At 39.9% G+C, this 26,338-nt stretch overlaps 1 protein-coding gene across 1 annotated transcript in view; it reads right to left on the bottom strand.

The window, feature by feature from the left end:
• si:dkey-40c11.2 (uncharacterized) overlaps nt 1–26,338 on the bottom strand; it is a 208,753-nt gene that overhangs the window by 118,900 nt on the left and 63,515 nt on the right. The window contains exons 2-3 of the mRNA XM_028804660.2: nt 1,983–2,038; nt 1,438–1,550 (exon numbers count right to left, since the gene is read on the bottom strand). Coding sequence (XP_028660493.1) covers nt 1,438–1,550; nt 1,983–2,038 — 169 coding nt within the window. The remainder of the gene's footprint in view (nt 1–1,437; nt 1,551–1,982; nt 2,039–26,338) is intronic.

The following is a 26,338-nucleotide window of genomic DNA, read 5'->3' as shown; positions in this document are numbered from 1 at the left end:
ATTGAATAGCAAAGTGATGACAGCCCTCATGCACTATTAACAAAGATCTTTCTTTTCCAAATGTAGATGTAGTGTGTAACTCCTAACTGTTGTCACGGATGAGCGGGGACACTGCCCGGCCGGGACGCCTGGACAGTCCCCGAGTTGGACGATACTTCTCCTCGGCCACGAGAGGGCAGCCACCCGGGCCTAATTGGGGCCACAGGAATGGAGCCAGGACACTCACCACTGTGAGAAGACATGGCCACCGCCAGGGGGCGCCCGGACAGTTAGGGAGTCCTGGATGGCAGCACTTCTGCCACACCAGGAAGTGCTGCCGGAAGTAATCCCAAGGGCACCCGGTGTGCTTCCAGGTGCTCTCCTGACACTTCCGCCACACCAGGAAGGGATGTCGGGGGGAGCACCTGGGGCTCATCCGGGTCATAATAAAAGGGGCCGCCTCCCTCCACTAGCCGAGCCAGAGTTGGGAGGAAGAAGACGAAGCTTGTGAGGAGGGCGAGAGGAGGTCGAAGGTGTAAGAGAAGAAGAAGAGAAAGAAGAAGAAGAAGAGAGAAAGAGAAAGAGAAGGAAGGGTTGGAGGCATTGTGGTGCTGTAGGAAAATAAAAGGAAGTGTGTTTTGGACATCCTGGTGTTGGTCTGTCTGTGTCTGGGGGTATGCTTTTCACACTGTCTACCTTCTGCCTATCCATCCATCCCTAGGCATCACCAGTTATCTTTCTTCATCTTTACTTCTCTGAGCCCACAAACTGCTTCTAAGTGGTGATTTCTCCAGTGCAGGGCCATTGAAAAGATCTCAGTGCAAGACAATAGAACTGAAGATATTGCAAAAGAAACACGAAACAAACAAACTATGCAGGACAAATGAACGTGAGCAGGTTTCTCTGTGTATTAGAGGAAAATCATTCAACAACTAGGATGGACTCCCACGATCCCTTGGAAACCTGTCAGTCCCCAAGTCTGTTTGACTTGCTGCAGATGTGACTTTTAACCTTTCAAATACTCCAACATGTTGTCATGGAAACAACCCTCCTACTCTCATTGAAGCCAAGGGGAAAGCTATAACACAGCCCAGCTGCTGCTAAAGTCAGGAGATGAGGTGGGGGCTGGAGACACAGAGTCTGCACACAAGCTTGTGTCAAACATCTCAGACACCCAATGTTGCAAAACACTGAATTTCCAAAGTTATTGTCCTGCTTAAGTGAATATGTGTGAGCTACCCCTCAACAGTCTTTATTTAGCAGGCTCTGATCAGTCTCTATTTAATGACGTCTTTTTCAACCAAATAAAAACATGTCACACCAAGCAGGGCAAAAACCTTTAGCTATTTTAAGCACACATTCACACAAAAGGAACAATACTCTTCCAGACAAATTCCTCTGTCATTTACATTAAATTTGATAATGAACAAATAACAAGGTAAACTGTTCCTCACTAACCCAGTTAATCATGACAAGCATGGGCTGACCATGTCCTGGAGTGTCCACTCCGCACAGTCCATACTGGGCCCGGCTGCTCTGGAACTTCTCTGCAAGCTCTGCTACACCACCCGCTGGGATGAGAGAGAATGAGTGTTAGTCAAATAGTGGCAAGGGTTAACAGAGGGACTTTGAAAAACAGCAATCAGAAATGTGTCACAGTAAAAGCTACCTAAAGTGAGAAAGGTTCTTTAATGACACTATAGAATGGTCCCTCTTTAATTTGATGTCATGGCTAAAACTGACGGTGCAGCTTTTGGTTTTGAGTGAAACTCTCATTTAGCTGTGCATTCACCTATCAGATATTAGCATTTTCATGAAACGTGTGTTATTGTAATTAATAGCATATCTCAGGGCTGGAAATCTTGCCTAGTAGAGTTATGATACCAGGATACTAAGCAAAGGCCAGCCAAAGTCTCCACTAACCAGCTGAGTATTCTATTGAGTGTCAGGAACACCAATGCCCTCCTCCTTGAATATTAGAGTTCAGAATAACATTTACTCACCTCCAGAGTCAGTGAGCTTGACCTTATTGGTAAATCCTTCGTAAGAGAATAAAGCCCTAAAAAAGAGAAGAAAAGGAATTTATTAAGTAATTTTATTCAGTTTTTTTACAGTGTTTTTGTCATTTTTTTGCTTACTAGAATTATGATTTTTAATTGCTTTGCTCATCTTTTATCCTCTAGTATACACATGATAATTAAAACATCGAATATGCCCAATAAGCTGTCACAGGCGATGTTATGATTGACTAGTCTGAACATGTTTTCCTAAGAACATTTTTTTTGACAGTTTTAAATGATAAGCAAATTTGTTTAATTTAGTTTTTTTCACATTTTTTTTCATTTAAATCTTGCTCATATCTTTTTTCAGATGTTGACGGTCAGTTGCTACTACTCAGCACCCCCTTGATCTGCTCCGTGGTCCTAGAAGTCACGGTGGGTGTCAACAGTGCAGCGGAATTTATGCCAGCATACTGTGTCCTTTGTTTCCACACTTTTGGATAGTCTCTTTATTATCTTTCACTAGTGCAGTTTTAAATTTCAGGTTTTTAGCAAATCTTGGTAGACATTTTGATTTTGAGAGTCATCTCTTGTTTTTATCTTTGATGCATGATTGCTTAGTTTTTCAGGTTTTGACCTATAGATCTAGTCTGCTCACCTCTGCCTGCCAAGTCCATTCTATAGCAGTACAGGCAGCAATGTTGCTATGAACTGCACACGTTGTATGAGAGTTGTACTAAAAGGTCCAATTGTATTGCTTGTTTTAGAGCACAGTCAAAATAAGCATCAATACATAAAAAATAAACATATTCTTGTTGAAGAAAGGGCAAATGAATACTGAATAGTCAGCAAACAAGCGGAGGGCAAATGACCTTTTATCAAAAATAATGAAATGGAAAATGAAATCAAAATCAGATTCAAGACAAGACAAGTTCTGTCATGAACTTTTATTTTTTAATTACAAATTGAAACAAAAAATTGGCCTTAATGTTGGTGTGGTGTTCAATACAGACATCCATCTTGTACATCATGGCAGCAGACCACATGGCACAAGCATCTAGACAAGATTATAATAACTTGACACACAAAATGGTGGTGCTAATTAAAATAAACATATAAAATGGACATACCCAAGAAAAATAACCACATATAAAATGATGAAGAAAACACATAATCCACTAATGATAAAAAATTGAAAAAATACAATTTATCAACTTTAAAAACAAAAAAAAGAATTAAACAAATGTCAAATGCATTCCTTACAGGATGTGCCATCAATATAGACATGCATGCATTCACACATCAGTATTTGACATCACAGGTGATATTTGGTAATAAAAGCAAAAAGAAAGCGGAGTTTGTAAATCTGAATGTTCACATTAAGAGAAAAAGTGAAAAAAAAGTTCATAGATAATTGTTGACAATTTAGCCTGACATAGAAATGTATATAGTAGCGAATAGGATTGCAGTTAGTGACTTCAAGTTTGCCCTCTCTTTTGCTTTTCAATAAATTGCCGTTTTAATTTTGATAATTAAAACAAACAGTTTGCTCAGTGTTATGAACATTCATCTCTACTATTTAAATATTAAAATAGCTGAGGCTTTAAGATTATCAGTTTTCATTGATCAATGTGTTTGACCATGACAAATAAATGGTTTAGTTTAGAAATAAAAACCTAGACATACTTCATGTGATGCTCAAGACCTAAGTATGGAATTGCTTTTACATTATGTGGCCTATTGGTTCATTTAATTAATCATCAATGTTTCTTCTGTTCACTGGTGGGAAGTTTACTCAGCTGAGATATACGCATAATGCTATAGGAAGATCCTTGACAAACTATATTTGTTTGTTTTATTAAAATGTAATTTAGGTCACCCAAGTCAAGGATGAGGTCACAGTAAATGAGGTCAAAGTCCCTTGCCATTTAATATAGACTGTTCCTACTAATGTTTATGCACTACTGTTCTAGCGCCCGTTATTGTAACGGGCTAAATAACTAGTAAAAATATAACACTCTAGTGTTTTGAACAAAACATTTTTAAACCCACCTAATCTAATACAAGTTCGCTGCAGCACCAAGCATGAACTGACCCTGGACAGGATGTCAGTCAATCGCAGGTGCCTAATCATGTACACACCCACACATACACTCACATGGGGCCAATTTAAAATCAGAAAAATCAAATGCAGAAGCCTTTGAGATGTGAAGGGAAAGTCACGTGAAAGCCCACGCGGATATAAGGAGAATACTTAAACTCTAAACAGAAAGCAAAAAGACTGTGATGCAATCCTACTGGAGCTGACCATAGTGGTGGCCACATTTAGACTTGTTTACAGCAAGATATTAATCAAATCATTTAAAGAACAGACACCTATCATGTAATAACAATAATTTGAGTGCATACCGTACATCCACTTTCTAAACACACCATTCCATTATGGGGCCGCAAAAAAGCTGGGAATTGAGCATTGTCAGGCAGAAAGCAGGAACAGGCTAATAATCTGTTATAGAATGCATTCACCTACAGAGCAACACTCATTCATGCCAGGCAATATACAAGCACAAATGCCTTTGGGATAGATACAGTATCTTTGGAATGTGAGCATAATCCAGAATACCCCCAACAGAATTCATATGTCATGAGGTTGATTCCAGAGAGAAAGCACTCAAGGAGAACATGGGATTCCAAAAGCCATGATGCATCAATGTTAACCACTATTTTGTTTTTAGTTTTATTTTGTTCTTTTATATTGCCTTATATAATTTCTTATATTAGGTATGTGTTAGTTTTTACATACCCCTTGGGGTCAGAGTGCAGGGTCAGACATTGTATGCACTCCTGGAGCAATTGCAGGTTAAGGGCCTTGTTCAAGGGCCCAGCAGAGTAGGATCTCTTTTGGCAGTAACAGGGATTTGAAACCGGCTTTCTACCTGATACCGGCGCAGATCCTTAGCCTCAGAGCCTCACTATGTCACATGCGTGAAGAAAAAAAAAGATGGTAAAAGTGGAAAGGTATTTTAATTTTCTTTCAGAAGCAAAAAACTGTGTGATTAATGTCTATGGTAGTAAGTGAACACAATGCACTATTGTAACTTTATAAAAATTGTGCTAAAACAGTAAGTGGCCACAACTGTATGGACTTGATCTAGAAATGATCACACACACCTGAAAATCAACCTATACTGTAGTTTTATGTTGTAATGAGAAACTTTATTCAACAAACACTTGAGGCATGAGACTTCTGCCAATAGAAATATTGTGCCCACTGAACTTGGTTTTCACTATAATGATCAGCCTACCTCTTTTTTCATGTGATGAAGTATTTCATCTACGTGTGGTGCTGAATATTCTTGGATAAAATCTGTAAATTCTATTTCCAGTATTGCCGCATTTACCATTAAACACAGGTTCTTTTCAATAAAGAAAAAATAAGAATACCTTGAGATTATACATTGTACAAAATGACTGTGTTTTTGCAGAACTGTAACCAAGATCATATAAGCTATACTACAATATCTAAGCCAAAATGACAACATGAACTCAAAAGATGGGAGTAGAAAAAGATTGGTAATGATGCAAGCTAACAAAAGAACTTTTTTGTCTCCACAAAGGAGAATCTTTCCTTTGCTTTAATAAACCACACTATTAGTTTATGCAATGCTAGTGCTTAACTTGGGCACTGTGACATCACATAGAGCAGGGGCAACCATGCACCTAGCAATAGTATAACTCTTGGCACAAGGCTACAATGACACCACCATGTTTCCTAGAAAACTAGAGACAAAATTAATCTATATGGACATTTTTTACCCATGAGCAAGGTATTTAACCCAACCCATACTTTGACAAAAGTTTATATATACATTCAAATTATGATATCATCCTCCATAGTGTGAAAGAGTGTTAATTCTAATTGGAGTCAACCCACTTAACAACAATCAGCCTGGGTTTGGGGAGAGTGAAGTGTGTGGAGTAAAAAGGAAATTCACACAGCACAAACATGTAATGTTCACAAGCAAATGCAATCCTGCCTTCATTTCTTGTGTACTTAAATTTGTGATTAATCCATTTAGAGTTAAGACCTTTTAAAAATATGTAGTAATAATAAGAATGAATAAAAGTTCACCTTAAACTCTATCATATGTTTATTTATGAGTTTAATCTTGTATTCTGTCTTCCATTTTACTGATCTTCTGGGGCCTCATGTATAACGCCGTGCATAGAATTCACACTATAACATGGCGTACGGACAAAAGCGGAAATGTGCTTACGCACAACAAAAATCCAGATGCATAAATCTGTGCGTACGCCAACTTCCACGTTCTTCCGCTACATAAATCCCGGTCAGCGTGAAAAGTAACGCACGTGCACGCACCTGTTGTCCCGCCCTAACTCCTCCCAGAATTAAGCCTCTTTGACTATGCAAATCAATATAAATAGCCCTTAAGCTCAGCCTTCTGTGAAAACACAATAGCAAATGCACAGGGGAAAATAGAAGAATTTCAGCAAATACCAAGTGGAGGCAAAGAAAAATGAACTATTTGTTTGTTTAAACAGTGATATAAACAACACAAGGAACTTGATCGAGTGACATAGCGTGTCGGAGAAACTTGAAAGCTCAAGTTCACAAAGTCGCACAGTGCCCGAAATAAAAAAGAAGTTGTCACATATCAAAGTCGCCGTGAAAAGGCTAGTCATAGCCCACCGTCTGAGTGTCATATGGAAGCTTATTAGGGTACAGAGAAAAAAAAAAGGTACACAGTGGAGAAAAAAACACGAAATGTCAACTTTAATCTTGAAATTTCCACTTTAATCACGTAGTTTATTTTGTCATTAAAGTAGAACATCATAAACTTCATCTTAAAATCGTTTATTAGTTTCTCAAATCCCATCATAACTAAAGTAGCACATTAAATGCTTTGTTTTGTATTTGATCTTCTATGTGCTCTATGTGTGTGAATCACTATGCGCTTCCGGGCTTTCTCTTCATCCGACAGGACTCAGAATCCATTACATTCGTAATATTACAGCTCACTGAATAATTAAAATACTGAGATGTATACGTGATATTTTTTGCATGATGATAGGAATTAAAGCATGTTATTAAACATGGGAGCAAGGTAGCGCAGTGATTGTTCATGTCTCATGCAAGATGCTTGCTGCGCCGTGCACAATCTTCGATGAAATACTTTATTGTAGCAGTCCTGTCTCTTTCAAACGTACTAACCCCCAATTTCTGTACTTAATTTTCCTTCTCCAAATACCCAATCGCCACACAATCAGCTCTGTAATAGACGTTAAGCCATCTGTAAGCTTAGAACGCCGATTCTTCAAAACTTTTAAGGAACACTGAAATATCTTCGTAGTACGTGTTTAATTATTCTATACATTCAGTGTCGCGCCAGACCCAGCAAGAATACAGCGCGAGGCAGGAAAAATCCGTGAACAGAGCGCCAGATCCTTGCTAGCACAGCAACATTAAGATTATTTAAATTAAGTTAAAGTTTTATCTGTATAATATAATAAACATATTTTGCTGCATTTCATCTTAAAAATGATATCATCATCATATGTAAATACACGCTTACACTGTAGTCAAGTTTACAGTGAGGTAATTGTACTTATAAGTACTAACACTTCTACAAGGAGCACTTGATGGACTGATTGAGTGCATTTATAGTTTTTGGGATGAAACTGTTTCTGAACCGCGAGGTCCGTACAGGAAAGGCTTTGAAGCGTTTGCCGTGTGAGAGCAGTTCAAATAGGCAGCATGTCTGAGGCAGCGTGTGCTTGATGCTGTATACCGATAATTCTGTGCTGTAGATCTGTAATTCCCCACTCAGATACAGTGATATAAATTCTCCGAGAGGTGCAGTGAGAGTAATATGGAAAAAGATGATCCGCTGTGGCAACCCCTAATGGGAGCAGCTGAAAGAAGAAAAAGAAGGTGCAGTGACAGTAACAACGCTAAAGCAGCTATGGTATTTGGAATACTTTGGCTATTCCCTGGACCATTATATTGTTCCAGGTTAATTACAATCAGATGCCTTAAACTAATAAACAATATGCAGTTAGTTTCAGTATATATGATAAAGCCGCGTCAGGGATGTGGATCTAAAAAAGAAAGGGTGACCACAAAGGAAAAGTAGCAATGCTTCGACGCTGGGTGCCGCCAGTCTGCAAAACCGAGCGGAGAACTTGCATACGCCGGGGTTGGAGCTACCATGGAAATGTGCGTGGCTTTACGCCAAGTTTAGGTTTTATACATCGTGTTTTGAGCGTGGAAACGTTCGTATGTAACATTTTTGTGCGTACGCACCGTTTATACATGAGGCCCCTGGAGACTATGCAGTATATTATTATTTGTTAGGTCAATCAAATTAAATCATTTTCATTAAATGTAGTGTGAATTGAAACAAAGAATACTACATAGACTGAAAAAGTCACAACGTGGGCTGGAATGGGTATTGAGTTGGACATGTGAGTGAACTAGGAGCGCAATAACTATTTTGCTAAAGGAAAGAAACATGTAAAGATGGTGAAAAGTGCAAAGATTCTGGAAAATTGAAATTAAATTTGAAAGTTTACCTGTATTTTTGCAGCTATTTTTGTTTTTTAAAGACCCAAAACATGAAGTTAACCTCAGAATAGCACACTTATAATGTTTTATATATAACAATTCAGCATTTCAGGTTCTAGGTGTACAGTGGAACCTCGGGTCACGAACGTCTTGGTCCACGTACAAATTGGGTTACGATCAAAAAGTTTGTCAAACTTTTGCATCTGTTTACGAGCACACACTCGGGTGACGAACAAGCCAGTTTCCCTTCCGGTTCGTACGCGCCGATGATTTCCGCACGTGTTCAGTCTCTTCCTGTGCATTCCCTGTGCAGCGAGCGAGCGCAAGAACGCGATCGAGAGAGAGAGTGAGAGAGAGAGCGAGAGTGCAAGCGAGCGAGTGAGCGAGAGAGAGAGCATGAGCGAGCGAGAGAGAAAACGCGATAGCGCGAGCGAGTGAGAGAGACAGCGCGAGCGAGCGAGTGAGAGAGAGAGCACGAGCGAGCGAGCGAGAGAGAGCGAAAGAGAGAGAGAGAGAGAAAGAGCATGAGCGAGAGAGAGCACGAGAGAGAGAGCACGAGCGAGAGAGAGGTAGCGAGAGAGCCCAAGCAGAAGAAGTAAACATTACAGAAGAAGTAAGTAAACATTTCGTTTACTATTACACTGTGCATTCTATGGTATAATTAACTATTTTTGTGCTTAAAAATCTTTAAAAAAATATATATTTACATATAGCTTGTACGATCCTATGGGGGAAATTACTTCAGTTCACGACCAAATCGGGTTGCGACCAGTGTTTTGGAACGAATTACGGTCGTGACCCGAGGTTCCACTGTATACATATGGGGAGATTTTTCCTTTCTACACAAATATTCATTCTGGTAAACATCCCACTTTGCATAAAGGCATGCATAGGCAAGAAATAGGCAAAATAAGCATGTACGCAGGTGCTGATGAATTAATGTGACTACTGTTAAAGATAATTCTAGATGAACTAAAGAAATATTCCAGTACACAACAGCCTTCATGATTAAATAAATGAGAAGTTTGCACAATCGTTACTTCATTTAAAAAATAAACTTGCCCAGGCTAAGCCTAATAGTCATGGGAAACATTTTTACCTAAACCACAATAAGCACAACTTGACACAGACACAAAATGCAGCTTAGACATGACTCACTGGCAATATTACCTTATAAATATTAAAAGGTTTTGCAAACTAAACATTGCATCTGCAAATAATGTCAAGGTGAACCTGTCTGACAGCTTATAAAAGCCAATTTCATGTTACAGCAAGAATTATCTCACATTACATCAATTTAGACAGAAAAACGCATCCAAATTCTGTACCCATATCTTGAACTCAGGCCTCAGCACCCAAGGTCAGGGAGTTAACCGATCGCAGGATATAGTCACACACACACACAACCACACTTACTCAAATAAGACTACATCAGAGAAGCTTATAAAAATTTATTTTAAAGTATTTATACCTTTTTAATGTGTAATGCCACTCATCATTATCATGAGCAGATCTTAAGATTGCTTTTTTAATTTTGAGCAAGAACAGTGACTAATCTGTTTAACTACCTAAAATGCACCAATCTCAGAATTAAAGTTAAAAAACAAAAAACATCTGGATAACTGCAATCTATTTTGAACATTTTACTGATTTATAGGGGACTTAAATTATTTTGTATTGAACAACACTTTCTTTGTTCTTTAATTTGTACTTTTGATTGCTTTGTAAAACATCTTGCAATCTGTGAAAGCATTACAGACGCGGACAAATTTGTTGGTAACCCATCAGGAAAAAAGGAGAACCCACACTTGTCTCTGAAATAGCTTGAAACTGACAAAAGTAATTGGCATCCATCATTGTTTATTCCATACTTAACAAAAATGTTTTGCTTTAGAGTTTTGATTCAACAGAATATTTCAAATAATAACACAAATGAAAATGGCATTGACAAAAATGATGAGACCCTCAACCTAATATTTTGTTGCATAACCTTTAGAGGCAATCACTGCAAACAAGCAATTCCTGTAGCTCTCAGTGTGACTTCTGCACCTATCAACAGGTAATGTGGCCCACTCTTCCTGAGCAAACTGCTCCAGCTGTGTCACATTTGAAGGATGCCTTCTCCAGACTGCATGTTGCAGTTCTTTCCATTAAATGTTCAATAGGATTCAAATCAAAAGGCCACTTCAGAATAGTCTAAAGTTTTGCTCTTTGACGTTCTTGGGTGTTTTTTAGCTGTGTGTTACAGTCATTATCCTGTTGTAGAATCAATGCCCTGTGACTGAGACAGAGCTTTCTGACACTGGGCAGTATGATTCACTCCAGAATGTTCTGATAGCCTTGAGATTTCTTTGTTCCCTGAAGCTTTGAAAGCTTCATTTTTTCATCTGTGAACATAGAGCTGATGTGACTCCATCTGATGTGGCAAAAAGCTTGAGTTTTGTCTCATTTGCCCAAAGGACATTCTCCAAGAAGCATTGTATCTTGACAATAAAATTTTAGCAAATCCCAGTCTGGGCTGTTTATGGTAGAGTCCGCTTGGGTCTTCTTCCACTGAGCCTACTGTCACTCAAAAAGCGAAGGATGGTGTGATCAGACACAGATGGACATTGACCTTAGAGTTCAGCTTGTATTTTTTTGAAAGTTGTGCTTGGTTTTTTGTCTACCATTCTCACTTATCTTTCTGCCATTTTGGTGGTCAATTTTGTGCTTATGGATGTGTCCAGATAGGTTGGCTATAGTCCCATGGACATTAAACTTGTTAATAATATTTGCAACTGTTGTCACATACACATCAAGCTGCTTGGAGATGGTCTTATAGCCTTTGCCTCTAACATACTTGTCGACAATTTTCTTTCTGATCTCCTCAGACAACTTTCTCCTTTGCTTTCTTTGGTCCATGTACAGTGTATGATACACAATGATACCAAACAGCAAAGTAACTACTTTTCTCCACTTAAATAGGCAAAACTGCACAATTAGAGTCATATTTGGTACTAATTAAAGAAAACAATTACTTTGAAAAATCAGTCTAATCCAGTCATTTATGATCTTTTCTTGGGATAACAACAAATGTGTCCAGGTTGTATCTTTGTGGAATAAGCAAAATTGTATCTCTTTTCACACTTGCTTTGCTTTACTTGATGATTTCAAAGACATACAGGTATACATGGGACTAATGCTTTTCATTTAACCAGTTTTCAGGAGGCATAAGTTTACCTCAGTTCATTCAGGCACACACAGTGCCAGCTGATTACAATGTAACAGATGGAGAAGTAAAAAGCTTCCTTTTACATAAATATTGATCACTCCAACTGTCAGCTCTGCATCTAGCACTCATATTTATGAAAAGATCTTTTTTCAGAAAGGAAAGCCATTTACAAGAGAAGGAGCTACATTAATGGAAAGGTATTTTAAACACACTGTGTATCAGTTCTACCTGAAGAAAAAAAATATTTAGAGTTAAACATTTCTTGACATAATGTGTGTTGGGAAGTGAAGAACTGGCTTCATTGCAGTCTGTATTTGTGAAGCAGTTTAATTTATCAGATATCTTTCTTATCACATCCTGTTACTGGAGGACATATATTATAGATGAGTGATCAATCAATGCTTTTCAAATTTTTTCTTCCTTCATCTGAAAGAGGACAGCAAAAGCACTCATTGATAAGGTAAGGAAGGTGTGTTCAAATGATAAGTTTAAAAGAGCAATAGTCCATATAGCCCTGGTATTTATTCACATCCAATTAATATACCTTATCAAGTGGCAAAAGTTTTCAAAATATTTAGTAAATTAATGGAATGTAGAAATGTTATTTTTCATGTGTGCTTCATTGAACACAAATAGTGACGTGCACATACTTTTTAGTGAGCAGTGGAGGGGCACTTTACGGAACAGGATTTATTACATTTTAATTTTACAAATTAGTAACCCCGTGACCCTGTGTTCAGATTCAGCGGGTTGGAAAATGGATGGATGGATGAAAATTATTACCCACTTGTATTTCTGTATTTTTAATTTCACTGAAAATGTGGATGTAACAAAAATATTTGTCCATGATTGTTGATTATGCCAGATAATCAGAAAACACATTATTCCCACTGTACTGCACATATACTTCATTTTCTGAATATATGACATCTTAACAAGATTAAAGAGCAAATAAAGGGATTCCCATCTAATTAATTTCAATACCAAATGGACTATAACAACAAGAATTCACATCATAGCACATACTGTAGCTGTAAATTAAATGTTAGGCATAAACACTTGTCTTTTGCTGCATAATTTTTAACTTAAAGGCAGAATGAACACGATGTTATGGAACACCATAATTGTATTAGTCTACAGAATGAACACTACTTTCATTTGCCACATTGGCCCTGTACTTCACAGAATATCAGAAGAGCAATACTTCATCTCCTTATCTCCATCTATACTTTACTACTTCAACTAAACAAGAACTTTTATAATCTTGTCAGAATCCTAGAGTTTTTCATTTTTTGCATCTCGCACATCAATGAAACCAATAAAACACTCCTCAATTAAACCAAACAATATCCACCTACTGTAATTCATTATAATGGACAGCTATATATGACAAAAAAAATAACTGCCCTCTCATAGACTTAAAAAAAATATGTTTTGACCCCATCCTTGATCTTCTAATGAAGCAAAAATAAAATAAATTTATACAGACTGTCAAATGCCAGAATTCCAGAAAACAGAGATAATGACAAGATATGTGCAGACTTTAAAAACAGTTTTAAGTTGCCCTTATAGATGGAATTTCCACTCTCTAAGTCGCAATTTCCAGTCGCTAAGTCCTGGCAGCAAAGCAGTGACATTGCATCTATTAGACACCGGAGAATAGCCCCATTCTATGTCTCCAAATCAATGCACTTTTCCACTTGATATCAGGTAGCCCTGATATGTACCACTCTCACCCTGCCAAGTATTCTTACTAGTTGCATATACACTTAAATCAGTGTTCCTAAACTTTAAGAATGTAACACTTTTTTCTTTTTTCAATTTCTTGTAATTCACCTCCAAAAAAGTGATTACTCATAAAAGGGCAACTTTCTTTAATGTTGACTGTGGCAGACAGCTGGGGGTTATGCCCAGCTGGGACGCTTGGAAGGACCGGGAGAGGGACTATACCTCTTCTGGACCACACGAGGGCAGCCGCCCTGGACTGTATGGGGGCCACAGGAATCGAGCATGGAAGCTCAACCCTATTAGGGCCGGAGAGTTGTGGAGTCCTGGATGTTAGCACTTCCGCCACACCAGGAAGTGCTGCTGGAAGATCGTCACAGAGCAGCTGGAGCACATCCGGGTGATTATAAAATGGGCCGCTTCCCTCCAGTTGGAGAGCCGGAGTCAGGAGGAAGAAGACAAAGCTTGGGAGGAGAGGAGTAAAGGCGGCAGAAGGAGAAGTCCAGATGGGAGAGACTGTCTTATTAAGGGTATTTGGTGTACTGTCACTGTGTTGTGTGCTGGAATTATAATTAAAACGTGTGTGCTTTTGGAATATTCTGTGTGTGGCTGTTCGTGTCCGGGCTGGTTTACCACAATGGCATCCCAGATGCGACTCTCTGCCTGCTACAAGGCAGAGAGCTGTCAGTAAAAATAATTTTATGGACAGCCCGACACAGCAAAGCGAGATGCACTTGCTCTGTACAAGCGCCATTTAAGCCACCAAAGGCTCGCAAAATCACTGTTTCCCCGATGGGAAGGAAGACAGCCAGGCGCAGCCTGAAGACAGCGGGCAGGCCGAAGGAGCCCATCATCAGTAAAAGGATCGGCAGACCTGAGGAAGTGGCCAGGCCAGGGAAGCTGCCTCTGGAAGATGGTATCCAACAGGTAGGCACCAGACCCAGGGAGGGTTTTCCCTGGGAGTGGTGTTGTGCTTTTCCGGGTGCCTACCTCATAGGGGGAGACTGTCCGGAGGTGTTTGGCTGGCTGAAGGATGCCAATTCCACAGCCAAAGACGGGACAAGGTCCGAGGAGGACAAGGGTCCGCTTTTCGAAGAGTAACCCGATGGTGGGGGCGGTGGAGAGCCATGAAACACTCCAGGAAGCAGGTAATAGGATGGAGGGCATGTGCCGGGGTGCTGCAGCTAATGCAGCACAGGCAGGGATGGTGAACCTTCACCCTACGTCAGAGAAGGACCCGACTGAGTCTGCGCAAACGGTGCAGGGACTCTGTGGCTTGCAGCCGGCTGATTTAACTGTATTGATCACGACTGTACGGGAGCTGGAGGTTGTCCTTCAGCCCGTGCAGTCACTCTTGCAGATAACACGAGTTTTGCAGGAGGTGATCAGAAGGCTGTAGGAGAAGGTGGATGCGCCCCTGATGGCCATGAAGGAGTGATTAAGGCAGTGTGGCGTGGGATTCTCCAGCTGGAGTGATATATTGGTGCAGGTAAATGATGCCGGCACCGTAAATAAGAACAGAACCCCTAGCAAATTGAGCCGGGATGTGTCTGAATGGACTGGAGTAGCAGGGGCTCCAACAGTAGACCAGGCGAAAACGACCAATTACGCCATGCGTGCGGAAAAGGCTGAGGCGCAGGGGAGGGACTGGCTTGTAAGTGCCAAAATCTTGGTCACGGGTGGAGACGTTGTCCGTACAGAACTACAGAGGACACCATGGGATGGATTCGCAGCAGCATCTCCCCACCCTTCTCTTACTTCTCTTTTTCAGAGGGGAACCGTGAGCCGGGCTATACTGGTGCCCCAACGTGTCAGAGGACAGCCCAAAAAGGGATGAACCACTTTGACCTACAAGCTTCAGCTAAGGGAGGGGCAGTGTGGCAGATGACCGGGGCCCTTGCCCCACCGGGATGCCGGGAGAAGGGAAGGACAGCGAGAGGGGCAATATATTCCCGAGACGTAAGAGGGCAGCCCCCTGGATTACATCAGGACCACATATTTGGAGCTTGGAAGCTCAACCCTGTTGGGGTCCATGGCCACATCCAGGGGGTGCCTGGACCATCCCAGAGCCCTGGATGGCAGCACTTCCGCCACACCAGGAAGTGCTGCCGGAAGAGGAACCGGCCACACATGGAGTGTTTCCGGGTATCCATGCAGCACTTCCGCCACACCAGGAAGTGCTGCAAGAAGATCATCAGGGAGCACCTGGAGCACAAGCAAGTGTGCCATAAAAGGGGCCGCCTTACTCTATTCCCAAGCCAGAGTCGGGTGGAAGATGACAAAGCTTACGGGAGAGGAGTGGAGGCAGCAGGAGAAAAGAAAGAGAGAGAGAGAGGAAGAAATTAGTGTTGGTGATTTGTGCACTGTGTGCTGTGTGAAGGGAGAAGGCAAAATATACAGGTGTGTTTTGGACTTTGAGTGTCCTCGTGTCTGTCTGTGTCAAGGGCTGATTCCCACATGACAAAAATGAAAAATAAATATCCTTCTTTACCATCAGTCTTATATGCAGCTACTTATCTGCAAATATTTACAGTGGTGAGATTCTCATGACACACATCACCATCAATGCAAAGATGATGCAAAAGCCAAGTTAAGAACTACTGGCTTAAATGCTCCTTGAATTTTGGTGTTTCTTACATGCCTTATTCACAAGGGTTCCAAACCAGCCCTTGGCCGCACAATGCTGCACCCTCATCCTGACTTCATCAGCGGCCATGTCCATACTTATGAGTTGTCATGGCATTAGCATCAGAGAGCTAGAAGATATCTTACTGTACCACAATTGAAGGACATATTGTTGTTATTCAATGTCAATTTTTGGCATTGTTCTACTTTCCTGTTTCATTTTCTGCACCTCTCTCTCCAAAACTGAAAGAATAGGAATTTTTCCAAAGTTATCAGAACAATTAATAACTTAACGATAACAATTAAACATGTAAATCTAGCATCAACTATTGGTAGTTTCTTTCAGGAAGTGATTACAAATGACAAATATTAAGGCTTGTTGACCAATAAACATTCACAATTTTGTTAAATTAATAAGTTTCTCCATAAAAATTCATTGAAGCTGAGGGTCTGCATGCTTGAATGGGCATATCTTTCTACATCGAATAAGCAAGTTGTAGCAGTTTCACTTCTTTCACTGTGGTACACTAGTTAAATTAAGGAAAAAAAAGACATGCCCCAATGTATTGACAGGTTACCGTTGCTTTTTCTCTGCTTCTTACAACAAAAAGGATGCGCGCATTCCTAACCGGAGAAAAGGATACTTCAGCCAACAAGATGTAAGGGGCAAGGGCTGTAGTCTCTACAGTCACTCTTTAGTGAATGTCCCTGAACACAAATTTTCATTTCAATTCATATTATTAAGAAGGTAGAAGAATGTTACATTTTATGTAAGTAATTTTACATTTTTCAGTAGACACATATGCTTCATGTTCTCCTAAACTGTAAGGTTTTCATTTAAATGCACTTTCAATGTTACTTTAATTTAGATTTCTTATTTCAATGTGTTTGTTGTGTAAATTGTGTCAAGGTAGGGCATTTTTTGGCACAGGGGACAAGGTTGCAAATCCCACCTCAATCACTGTGTTGGATTTGCACCTTCTCCCAACATCAGATTGGTACATGGGTATTTTTAGCTTTGCCAGTTTTCCAGTATGTTAACCATAACAAAGGAATTTGATGTTATTAGAGAATGGGTGGAATTATATTGGGCAAAAATATTACCATAAAACATAGCAACAGATGCATGTAATTCCATTTTCTTATCAAATTTTCATTTGCCTTCTTTCTAATTTTTGTTGCTATGCAAGCTTTAAATATGTTTTACAAGATTTGAAACATGCTCATTAGATAGCCTTTTAAAAACTGTTTAAACTTCTGAAAAACAAATTAAAAATACAGTTCTGTGTACTTAGGTTCGTCACACATCTCAAAACTACTAACTGCATTTTTTAAACTGAAAGATTCAATGTTAAATCAATGTGAATTATTTATGAGTTTGCCAAGAAAAACAGATATAAGAGGTTCAGTTAATCATGGTACTTACTGTCTTTTTTTGAATACAGAGCTTATCTGTACCTACAACATTTAGCGTGGACTGTATTTTTTATGGCTTGATGTTTTTGATTTCCCTTTTGCTGCTGATAACTGTGTACATATGGTAATAATGATCAGAATTACTTTTGCATTTAGAAGTGCACAGAGTATGTGCCTTGAACTTGTTTTCATTCCGCAGCAGATGATCACAGAGTGAGCTGCTGTCTATAGAAAAAACTGCAAGGTGCTATCACTGTAGGCTGTCATAAATCAGGAGTCCCAAAGCACTTAAGTCCCAATAAGTTCCAAACACACTTCTAATATTGTGCACTAGAAGGGGTTATCACGGTCAAGCCTCAGTTAGTAACAAGGGCTAGCACTGAATTTTTATAAAATAAAAGAGTTTACTTCACGAGAAAGCTCTGTAAATACAATGATCTCCATATTGTACACTAGCCAATAAGGAGTCACCAGCAAGTGCAATCTGATACAAACAAGCTCAAAAAGAGGCAAGGTCAACAACAGGCTCAAAATCCAAAGTTGCACTGCACTCACTTAAAAAGGAGTTCTGAGAGATACAGTATGTGAGTCCACCAGTGACAACAAGTGCAAGAAGACTCAATCACTTAATGAGTGTGTGTATATTTTGTTGGTTGCTGCTGGTGTTCTACACATCCTACAACAGTGAGAGTGGTTCACAGGATGATCATGCGTTAGTGTAAAAACGATGGCTATTGTGATGAGAATCTACTTGCATCATCTGCCACAAGATATAGTCAATATTGGGACAATAAATTAAACAGAAAAATTCCAAAACCATCAATTATTTGAGCACTAAATAAACACCAAGCCTATAATTTAAAGCCAAATCTAAAGGCAGTTGCTGAAATAAATGATTCCACTGCTACAGTTACATAACTGCATATCAGAAATCGACATCCTCAGCATGCTTTCAAACAGGCTGGCCATTTGTGCTTTGCAGGACTGGTATGGCTGACTTTTCAAAAACTCTTTTGAAAAGCAGTAGAAAACCGGTAGGCTCATGTCTATGCACATATGGCTCAGCTCAGCTTGATAGTGGAAAAAGGAGGTAAGAGATATAAATCAGGCTCTGACAGAATGCAATAAAAGCTCCTGCCATCATTGCCCGCTAAGATCTGAGCTGTGAGTTGTGCTCCTCTAGGGTATTGGGTTCATGCACAAAGTGTGCTTTCAAAGCAACAGCTTAGAATAGGATGGACAGTCATTAACAGGACAAAGCTGAATAGCCCCTCACAAAACCCTTAGTGCATTGTAAAATTTTATTCATTTTAAAAATATTTAGCAGCAGCAAGTAATCTTTAAAGTTCAGCTTAACTTAACCTTTGCCGGACCCATAGGTGTTGAACTGTAAAATCCCTATAAAGTTTAAAGATGTCTCTTGCTACATAAAATACAATGTATTTCTGCTGATTTACAAGGGATGTGCCAGTAATAACAAACCATGTAAATACATTAAAAAATCTTCACTTCTTACTCTTTAAAAAATAAAAGACAAAATGAAGAAAATAAATTTGCCTCAATAAGAAAATTGCTTTTAAGACCAAAAAGAATCAGTCACTTCTAATCTGCTTGTTCTGCATAAGGATTCAGTGCAATTATAACCTTCATGGTGTATAAAATGACACACTCAGCTCAGCACAACCTAAAATAACTATCAGTACCCCTGAAATTTTGAAAGCAATGGAGTCATGATATAAGAAACCCTTTAAAGCACATTTTACTTGCTCAACAGGTTTCCTGTCAGATACAAACTCATCTGCAAAATTCTGTTATTAACTTAACAAACCTGTCAAAAACCGCTCAGAAACCCTTTCTGCACTGCTTAGCACATCTTCAGACACTGGTTTTTTTGCTGTTCAAAACTTTAATTCTAAAGTTTGTACTGACTGTAAACATACTTTAAATGTTGTACCTCCTATTTTATGGGACTCCCTACAGAGACTCCTTCAGTTACAATATGTAAGTCTATAGGTTCTCCTCTTTACTAATTCTTTCTTGAACCATTCTTCTGACATTAATCATCTAAACTGTACATTTCTTTACTGTCTAACAACTTCATTGTATTCCTGTTTACATCATTTCCAACCTTCTCCTAGTCCATCCATCCATCCATCCATTGTCTCCCACTTATCCGAGGTCGGGTCGCGGGGGCAGCAGCTTGAGCAGAGATGCCCAGACTTCCCTCTCCCCGGCCACTTCTTCTAGCTCTTCCGGGAGAATCCCAAGGCGTTCCCAGGCCAGTCGAGAGACATAGTCCCTCCAACGTGTCCTGGGTCTTCCCCGGGGCCTCCTCCCGGTTAGACGTGTCCGGAACACCTCACCAGGGAGGCGTCCAGGAGGCATCCTGATCAGATGCCCGAGCCACCTCATCTGATTCCTCTCGATGCGGAGGAGCAGCGGCTCTACTCTGAGCCCCTCCCGGATGACTGAGCTTCTCACCCTATCTTTAAGGGAAAGCCCAGACACCCTGCGGAGGAAACTCATTTCAGCCGCTTGTATTCGCGATCGGTCACTACCCATAGTTCATGACCATAGGTGAGGATAGGAACATAGATCGACTGGTAAATTGAGAGCTTTGCCTTGCGGCTCAGCTCCTTTTTCACCACGACAGACCGATGCAGAGCCCGCATTACTGTGGATGCCGCACCAATCCGCCTGTCGATCTCACGCTCCATTCTTCCCTCACTCGTGAACAAGACCCCGAGATACTTGAACTCCTCCACTTGGGGCAGGATCTCGCTACCAACCCTGAGAGGGCATTCCACCCTTTTCCGGCTGAGAACCATGGTCTCGGATTTGGAGGTGCTGATTCTCATCCCAGCCGCTTCACACTCGGCTGCAAACCGATCCAGAGAGAGCTGAAGATCACGGCCTGATGAAGCAAACAGGACAACATCATCTGCAAAAAGCAGTGACCCAATCCTGAGCCCACCAAACCGGACCCCCTCAACGCCCTGGCTGCGCCTAGAAATTCTGTCCATAAAAGTTATGAACAGAATCGGTGACAAAGGGCAGCCCTGGCGGAGTCCAACTCTCACTGGAAATGGGTTCGACTTACTGCCGGCAATGCGGACCAGGCTCTGGCACCGATCGTACAGGGACCGAACAGCCCTTATCAGGGGGGCCGGTACCCCATACTCTCGGAGTACCCCCCACAGGATTCCCCGAGGGACACGGTCGAATGCCTTTTCCAAGTCCACAAAACACATGTAGACTGGTTGGGCAAACTCCCATGCACCCTCCAGGACCCTGCTAAGGGTATAGAGCTGGTCCACTGTTCCGCAACCAGGACGAAAACCACACTGTTCCTCCTGAATCCGAGGCTCGACTATCCGACGGACCCTCCTCTCCAGGACCCCTGAATAGACTTTTCCAGGGAGGCTGAGGAGTGTGATCCCTCTGTAGTTGGAACACACCCTCCGATCCCCCTTCTTAGAGGGGGGGACTACCACCCCGGTCTGCCAATCCAGAGGCACTGTCCCTGATGTCCATGCGATGTTGCAGAGGCGTGTCAACCAAGACAGTCCTACAACATCCAGAGCCTTGAGGAACTCCGGGCGTATCTCATCCACCCCCGGGGCCCTGCCACCAAGGAGTTTTTTGACCACCTCGGTGACCTCAGTCCCAGAGATGGGGGAGCCCACCTCTGAGTCCCCAGGCTCTTCTTCCTCATTGGAAGGCATGTTAATGGGATTGAGGAGGTCTTCGAAGTACTCCCCCCACCGACCCACAACGTCCCGAGTCGAGGTCAGCAGCGCACCATCCCCACCATATACAGTGTTGACACTGCACTGCTTACCTTCTCCTAGTGAATATTTTAATTTCTTGAGATGGTGTATACTGTCAGGAGTGCTATATAAATAATCATGAATTAAGACTGCTTTAAATCAACAAATGAAGAGTATGTGATATGAATTTTATGATAGGAGGCATGGATGCACACTGGTTAGCGCCATTGCTTCAAGAGCCACACAGTCTTAGGTTTATAGTCCTGTCACTGTATGTAATTGTTTCAGTCTTCCTGCACACATGTGGGATTACTCTAGATCCTTCGCTTACCCCTATTGTCCAAGGAAATGCAATTTAAATTGACTTGTGACTCAAAATTGGTTTGATGTGACTAAAAGTTATGGTGGCCAAAAATGTATTCTAAAAATAATCTACACAAAGTGCAGACCAAGAAAAGAAAAACAGAAAAAATATTAAAATGAATCTAAGGAATATCAAAGAAATTTGAGTGACATATATAAAAATTGCACACAACTACTGGGCCAGTGTGTAATATTTTAGAACCAGAGTTGTGGTAGTTACTCAAAAAAAGCACAAACTACCAATAACTTCCCTTACATTGTAACGGGATTTACATTACATTACTTTATTTTTACATTATTTTTTAAATCCTTAAAAATATGAACCAATTAGAAAGTATTATAATGACAAGTACAGTACTACAAGTACTGAAGAATGACACCCAAATGGAAGAAAAAAAACAGTCACAATGAATAATGTGAACTTAGCAGTTAAAAAGTAATAATAATAATAATTCATTACATTTATATAGAGCTTTTCTCAGTACTCAAAGTACACTATATGACTTATATTAGCACTGTGCCATTTCAAATATATGAACCTGCCAATAGTTAGTTCACAAAAAGCATTCTTAGACTCTTTTACTGTGTGATTCCCAGTTGGAGGAATGGGCTGCCCACCTCTATATGAAATGTTGATTCCCTCAGTGTATTTAAGAAGCAATTGAAGAACCATCCATTCTGTGAATATCTGTCGAATTGAAAAGAGAAAAAAATAACCTTGCTATGCAATATTTTTATATTGTTGGTTAATTTGTTGTTTAAGTTTAATTACGGTATTGATTGAAATCTAAAGATTTCAAATTATTAGTTATTACATCTCTTCACTTGTGGCAGCCAATTTTTGTTACCTGTCCTATTACACTTGCTGAACAAACAGACACTAGCCTAATGTTACTCAGTTATGTTTACCTCTTTTGTAAGTCGCTTTGAATAAAAGCATCTGCCAAGCAAATAAATGTAAATGTAAATGTCATATGTCTGCTCTATATATATAAAATCCTAAGCCTAAAAGTGCAACGATTTTATGTCACTTTTTTGTCACGCTTTAAATCGGGCTTATTTTAAAACCTACATATATATGCTTGGTATCATTCTTTTCAGAATTTATCAAACTTTGATGTGATGTTGTTAACATTTTCAGAGTCTTATTCCATTTTTAAATTATAAACTAAAAAATATCGAGAACTCAGGTCCCGTGGGACAAGAGTTTGTGCCAAGAGATTTAACCACGCCCAGGGCAGGAAATAAAAGACAAAGAGTAGGACAACTGCTGTACAGGCTTTTAAATGTTCGAAGCGCCACCCTAGATGCAGATCACACGGCACGGCAGCAGCAGCAAGCCAGCAGCTGATCGAGCAAAGAGGAGGTAAAAAAAAAACTATTTGTTTCCCATTGTATCACTGTTTAAGATGGGGGTTTCAGAAGAGCGAACAAATTTCTTTGGGGTGCGTTCAGCCCCCCTCTTCACAACACGAGCGGCAGAGACGCAAAGTGGCTGGCGCATAGCTGGGGGTTGGCGAGTGATTTGAGCAGGGGGAACCCCCTAGTTTAATTATAAAAGTTCCATGACACACAACATGGTTCACTTTGCTTCACCTTCCTTTAACTAGAATTAAATTCTCCCCATTAACGAAATTATTTCAATGTTTTCTGAAACTGGAAACTTGTTATTTTTCAAAGTAAAACTTGAAATCTTGATTTCTTAATAATGACTGATTCTATCTTAATACAATCCCAAAGTAAAATAAATCACACAATGTCATAAAATAATGCAGAAGTCCAAGGTAAAATTGGCAGTGTCATAAAATTCAATATACTTTACACCTGCATTGTAACAGTGCTCATAAGCAGTACAATTTGGGCAGGGGACACCGATTCGGAAGCAACACTCACCATCTTGAACATTATAAAACTGGAATGCCTGCATTTCAAAGCATTTACAACATTTACCATTTTAACATTTAACATTTGTTAACTTGGAAATGTGTAATGCAATTCCAGTTATTTTGGAAAATGTAATGTGATTACAAGAATTTTAACTGTAATGTATTACACTACTTAGTTGCTAGAAAATTTACTCAGATTATAGTACATTTGCCCTTCATAATATTTGCAGGGGATTGGTTTCAAAATCCACCGCAGATACCAAAATTCCTGGCCGTTCTGTCCCTGACTGAACATGACATAGTGTTTGCACATTATTTAAGGTATATGGTAGGATGTGTGTAGGTAATCTCTAGATTAGTAATAATACCTGATGCAACATAAATGCTATGTAAATACTGTATTGCTTAGAGAATAATGACAAGAAAAAAAGCTGTATATGTTCAGTAAAAATGCAACAATCATAGCCTAACTACGTGGTAAACTTTAAGAAACAAAGTAAAATGTTCTTTCTTTAACATTTCTAGATTACTTTGTTTAATGAACTGAAACAGAAATGCATAGAATAAAACACAGAATATTTAAACTACAAGTACGTACAGAAAATAAAATTATAAATTGAGAAAATATAAATTTATTCTCAAGTAGTGAACGAATGAGGCTGAGACTTAGGCCAGGTTTATACTTCACGCAACTCATGCTGCAGTGGAGGCTCCTGCTACGCAAGCGTTTTACTGTTTATACTTGCGCACGTACTTTTCGTACATCTGGAGGAATCCAGCAGGTGGCAGTGCGAGATATTATCACGGTGAGAACAAGTTTGGCTTCTCTGTGTTGTGAATTGCCTGGAACACTCATTAAATTCCAATGACACCTTACCGCAATATCTCTGAAAAGGAAATTTAATGATTAAATCCATCAATCCAGGGATGTGTCCATTCCAGCTAGCATTGGGCACGAGGCAGAAACAATCCCTGGACGGAGCCTCAGCTCATCGCAAGGTGAATACAAGCACACACATATACTAGCGTCATTTTAGCGGCACCAAATCTGCATATCATTTGAAGGAAACTGGAGCACAATGTGGAAACCCAGCAGGAAATACCAGCGACGTGACTCCCTGCGAGACAGCAGTGCTACCGCTTCACCACCGTGTCACCCCCATGTGTGTAATTATTAACAGTATTCATTATTTAAACGAAATTAACAATTCATCTGTAAAATGTAACATACATACTTTAATGCATTTCACCATGAAAGTGATATCAAGTATAAATCAAAAGATTTGGAATATCATACATTTAATGTGTTCTGTGTGGTGATCTATTGCTGCTTGCCGCAGCTGTACGGGTCCAAGAAGCGCGTAGCGATTAAAAACTGGGAAAACGTTTACGATGGTCTGCTTTAATGATAAAGTAAACTACGAGATTTAAGTGGACATTTCGAGATTAAAGTCGAAATTTCCACTTTAATCACAAAATACACCTTTTCACCATGTCCTTATTTATTTTTTCTGTGGCTCAAATACAGCTCTGTACATTATGTTGCTGTTGTGAAGTTGCAAAAAAAAAAAAAAAAAAAAGTGAGACTTTTAAAATGTATCGTGTCATTACGATCTGGAATATGCAACGCTTGAATATAAAAGCACCACGAATGTATCTGTATGTTGGCATTTTGCTTCACCACATCGAACCATTCATCAAACATCGAAGCACGCACATCGATCCTATAAGATCTGCAAAGCAGCTTTCTGTCACATGTAGATTGTAAACAGAGACTCTGACGTCACATTCCGACTTTTATCACACTGCGCGTTCTGAGCAGGAAGTATAAATGAGCCTGTGAAATGGCGGGAGACTACAACAGGGTATGCTCACACATCACCAGAGGTGGCAAAAGTACACAAGTTCTTTACTCAAGTAAAAGTACAGATACTTGCGTAAAAAAAGACTCTGGTATAAGTACAAGTACTCATTCAACTTTTTTACTTAAGTAAAAGTAAAAAGTACAGGCTCTGAAATATACTCAAAATATAAAAGTAAAAAGTAGCCTCTTCAATAACGATTGTACAAGCAGTTTCTGTTCAGTGCTGACTGAAAAATCACAGTAAATTAATACAGCTTGAAAAATATCAAATCACTGTAACTTCAAATTACCAACAAAACAAAAACAGTATACTGATAATGAACATTGACATTGCTCCAGTGCTCACTTTTCAATATCAGCATGCCAATGTTGTCAGAAATTCCTTTATTTTTACCAAAATCTTTTATTCAACTTCAGCAGAATCTGGTTCTTAAAGTTCTCTGAGTCGAGGCGTTGCCCTTTTGGGTGTAAAAATAAGTCCTGCAGTGCTAAAAAGCCTCTCACAGGAAGCCGAGGCAGGTAATGGAGTGTTGAGCCTCAGAGACAACTTGCATATTGCTGGGAATGGGAATCACTATCGATAGACACATGCCCACCTTGTTTTCACAGTTGAGTCCCTGCTCCGTTCTTCTTTCTTGTTACGTCGTTTCCGTCTTGTTACGTCCGTCATGCGTGATTCACGCTGATTGATACTCTAGCACAGGGGTGCCCACACTTTTTCGTCTTGTGAGCTACTTTTAAAATGACCAGGTCGAAATGATCTACCTACATTAAATATATATATATATGTGTATATATTGAGTATACTTTATACATAAAATATATGTTGTTGTACCTTGCATAACTGAATAACCCTTATGGCACTATGACAATTCAATACATTGATGGTCATTACGGTATTTGGATTTAATAA

The sequence above is a fragment of the Erpetoichthys calabaricus genome, chromosome 7, assembly GCF_900747795.2.
Source record: "Erpetoichthys calabaricus chromosome 7, fErpCal1.3, whole genome shotgun sequence".
Classification (NCBI taxonomy): Eukaryota; Metazoa; Chordata; class Cladistia; order Polypteriformes; family Polypteridae; genus Erpetoichthys; species Erpetoichthys calabaricus.
Note: the sequence above shows the minus strand (reverse complement) of the source record. Positions and strands in the feature narration are given on the sequence as shown.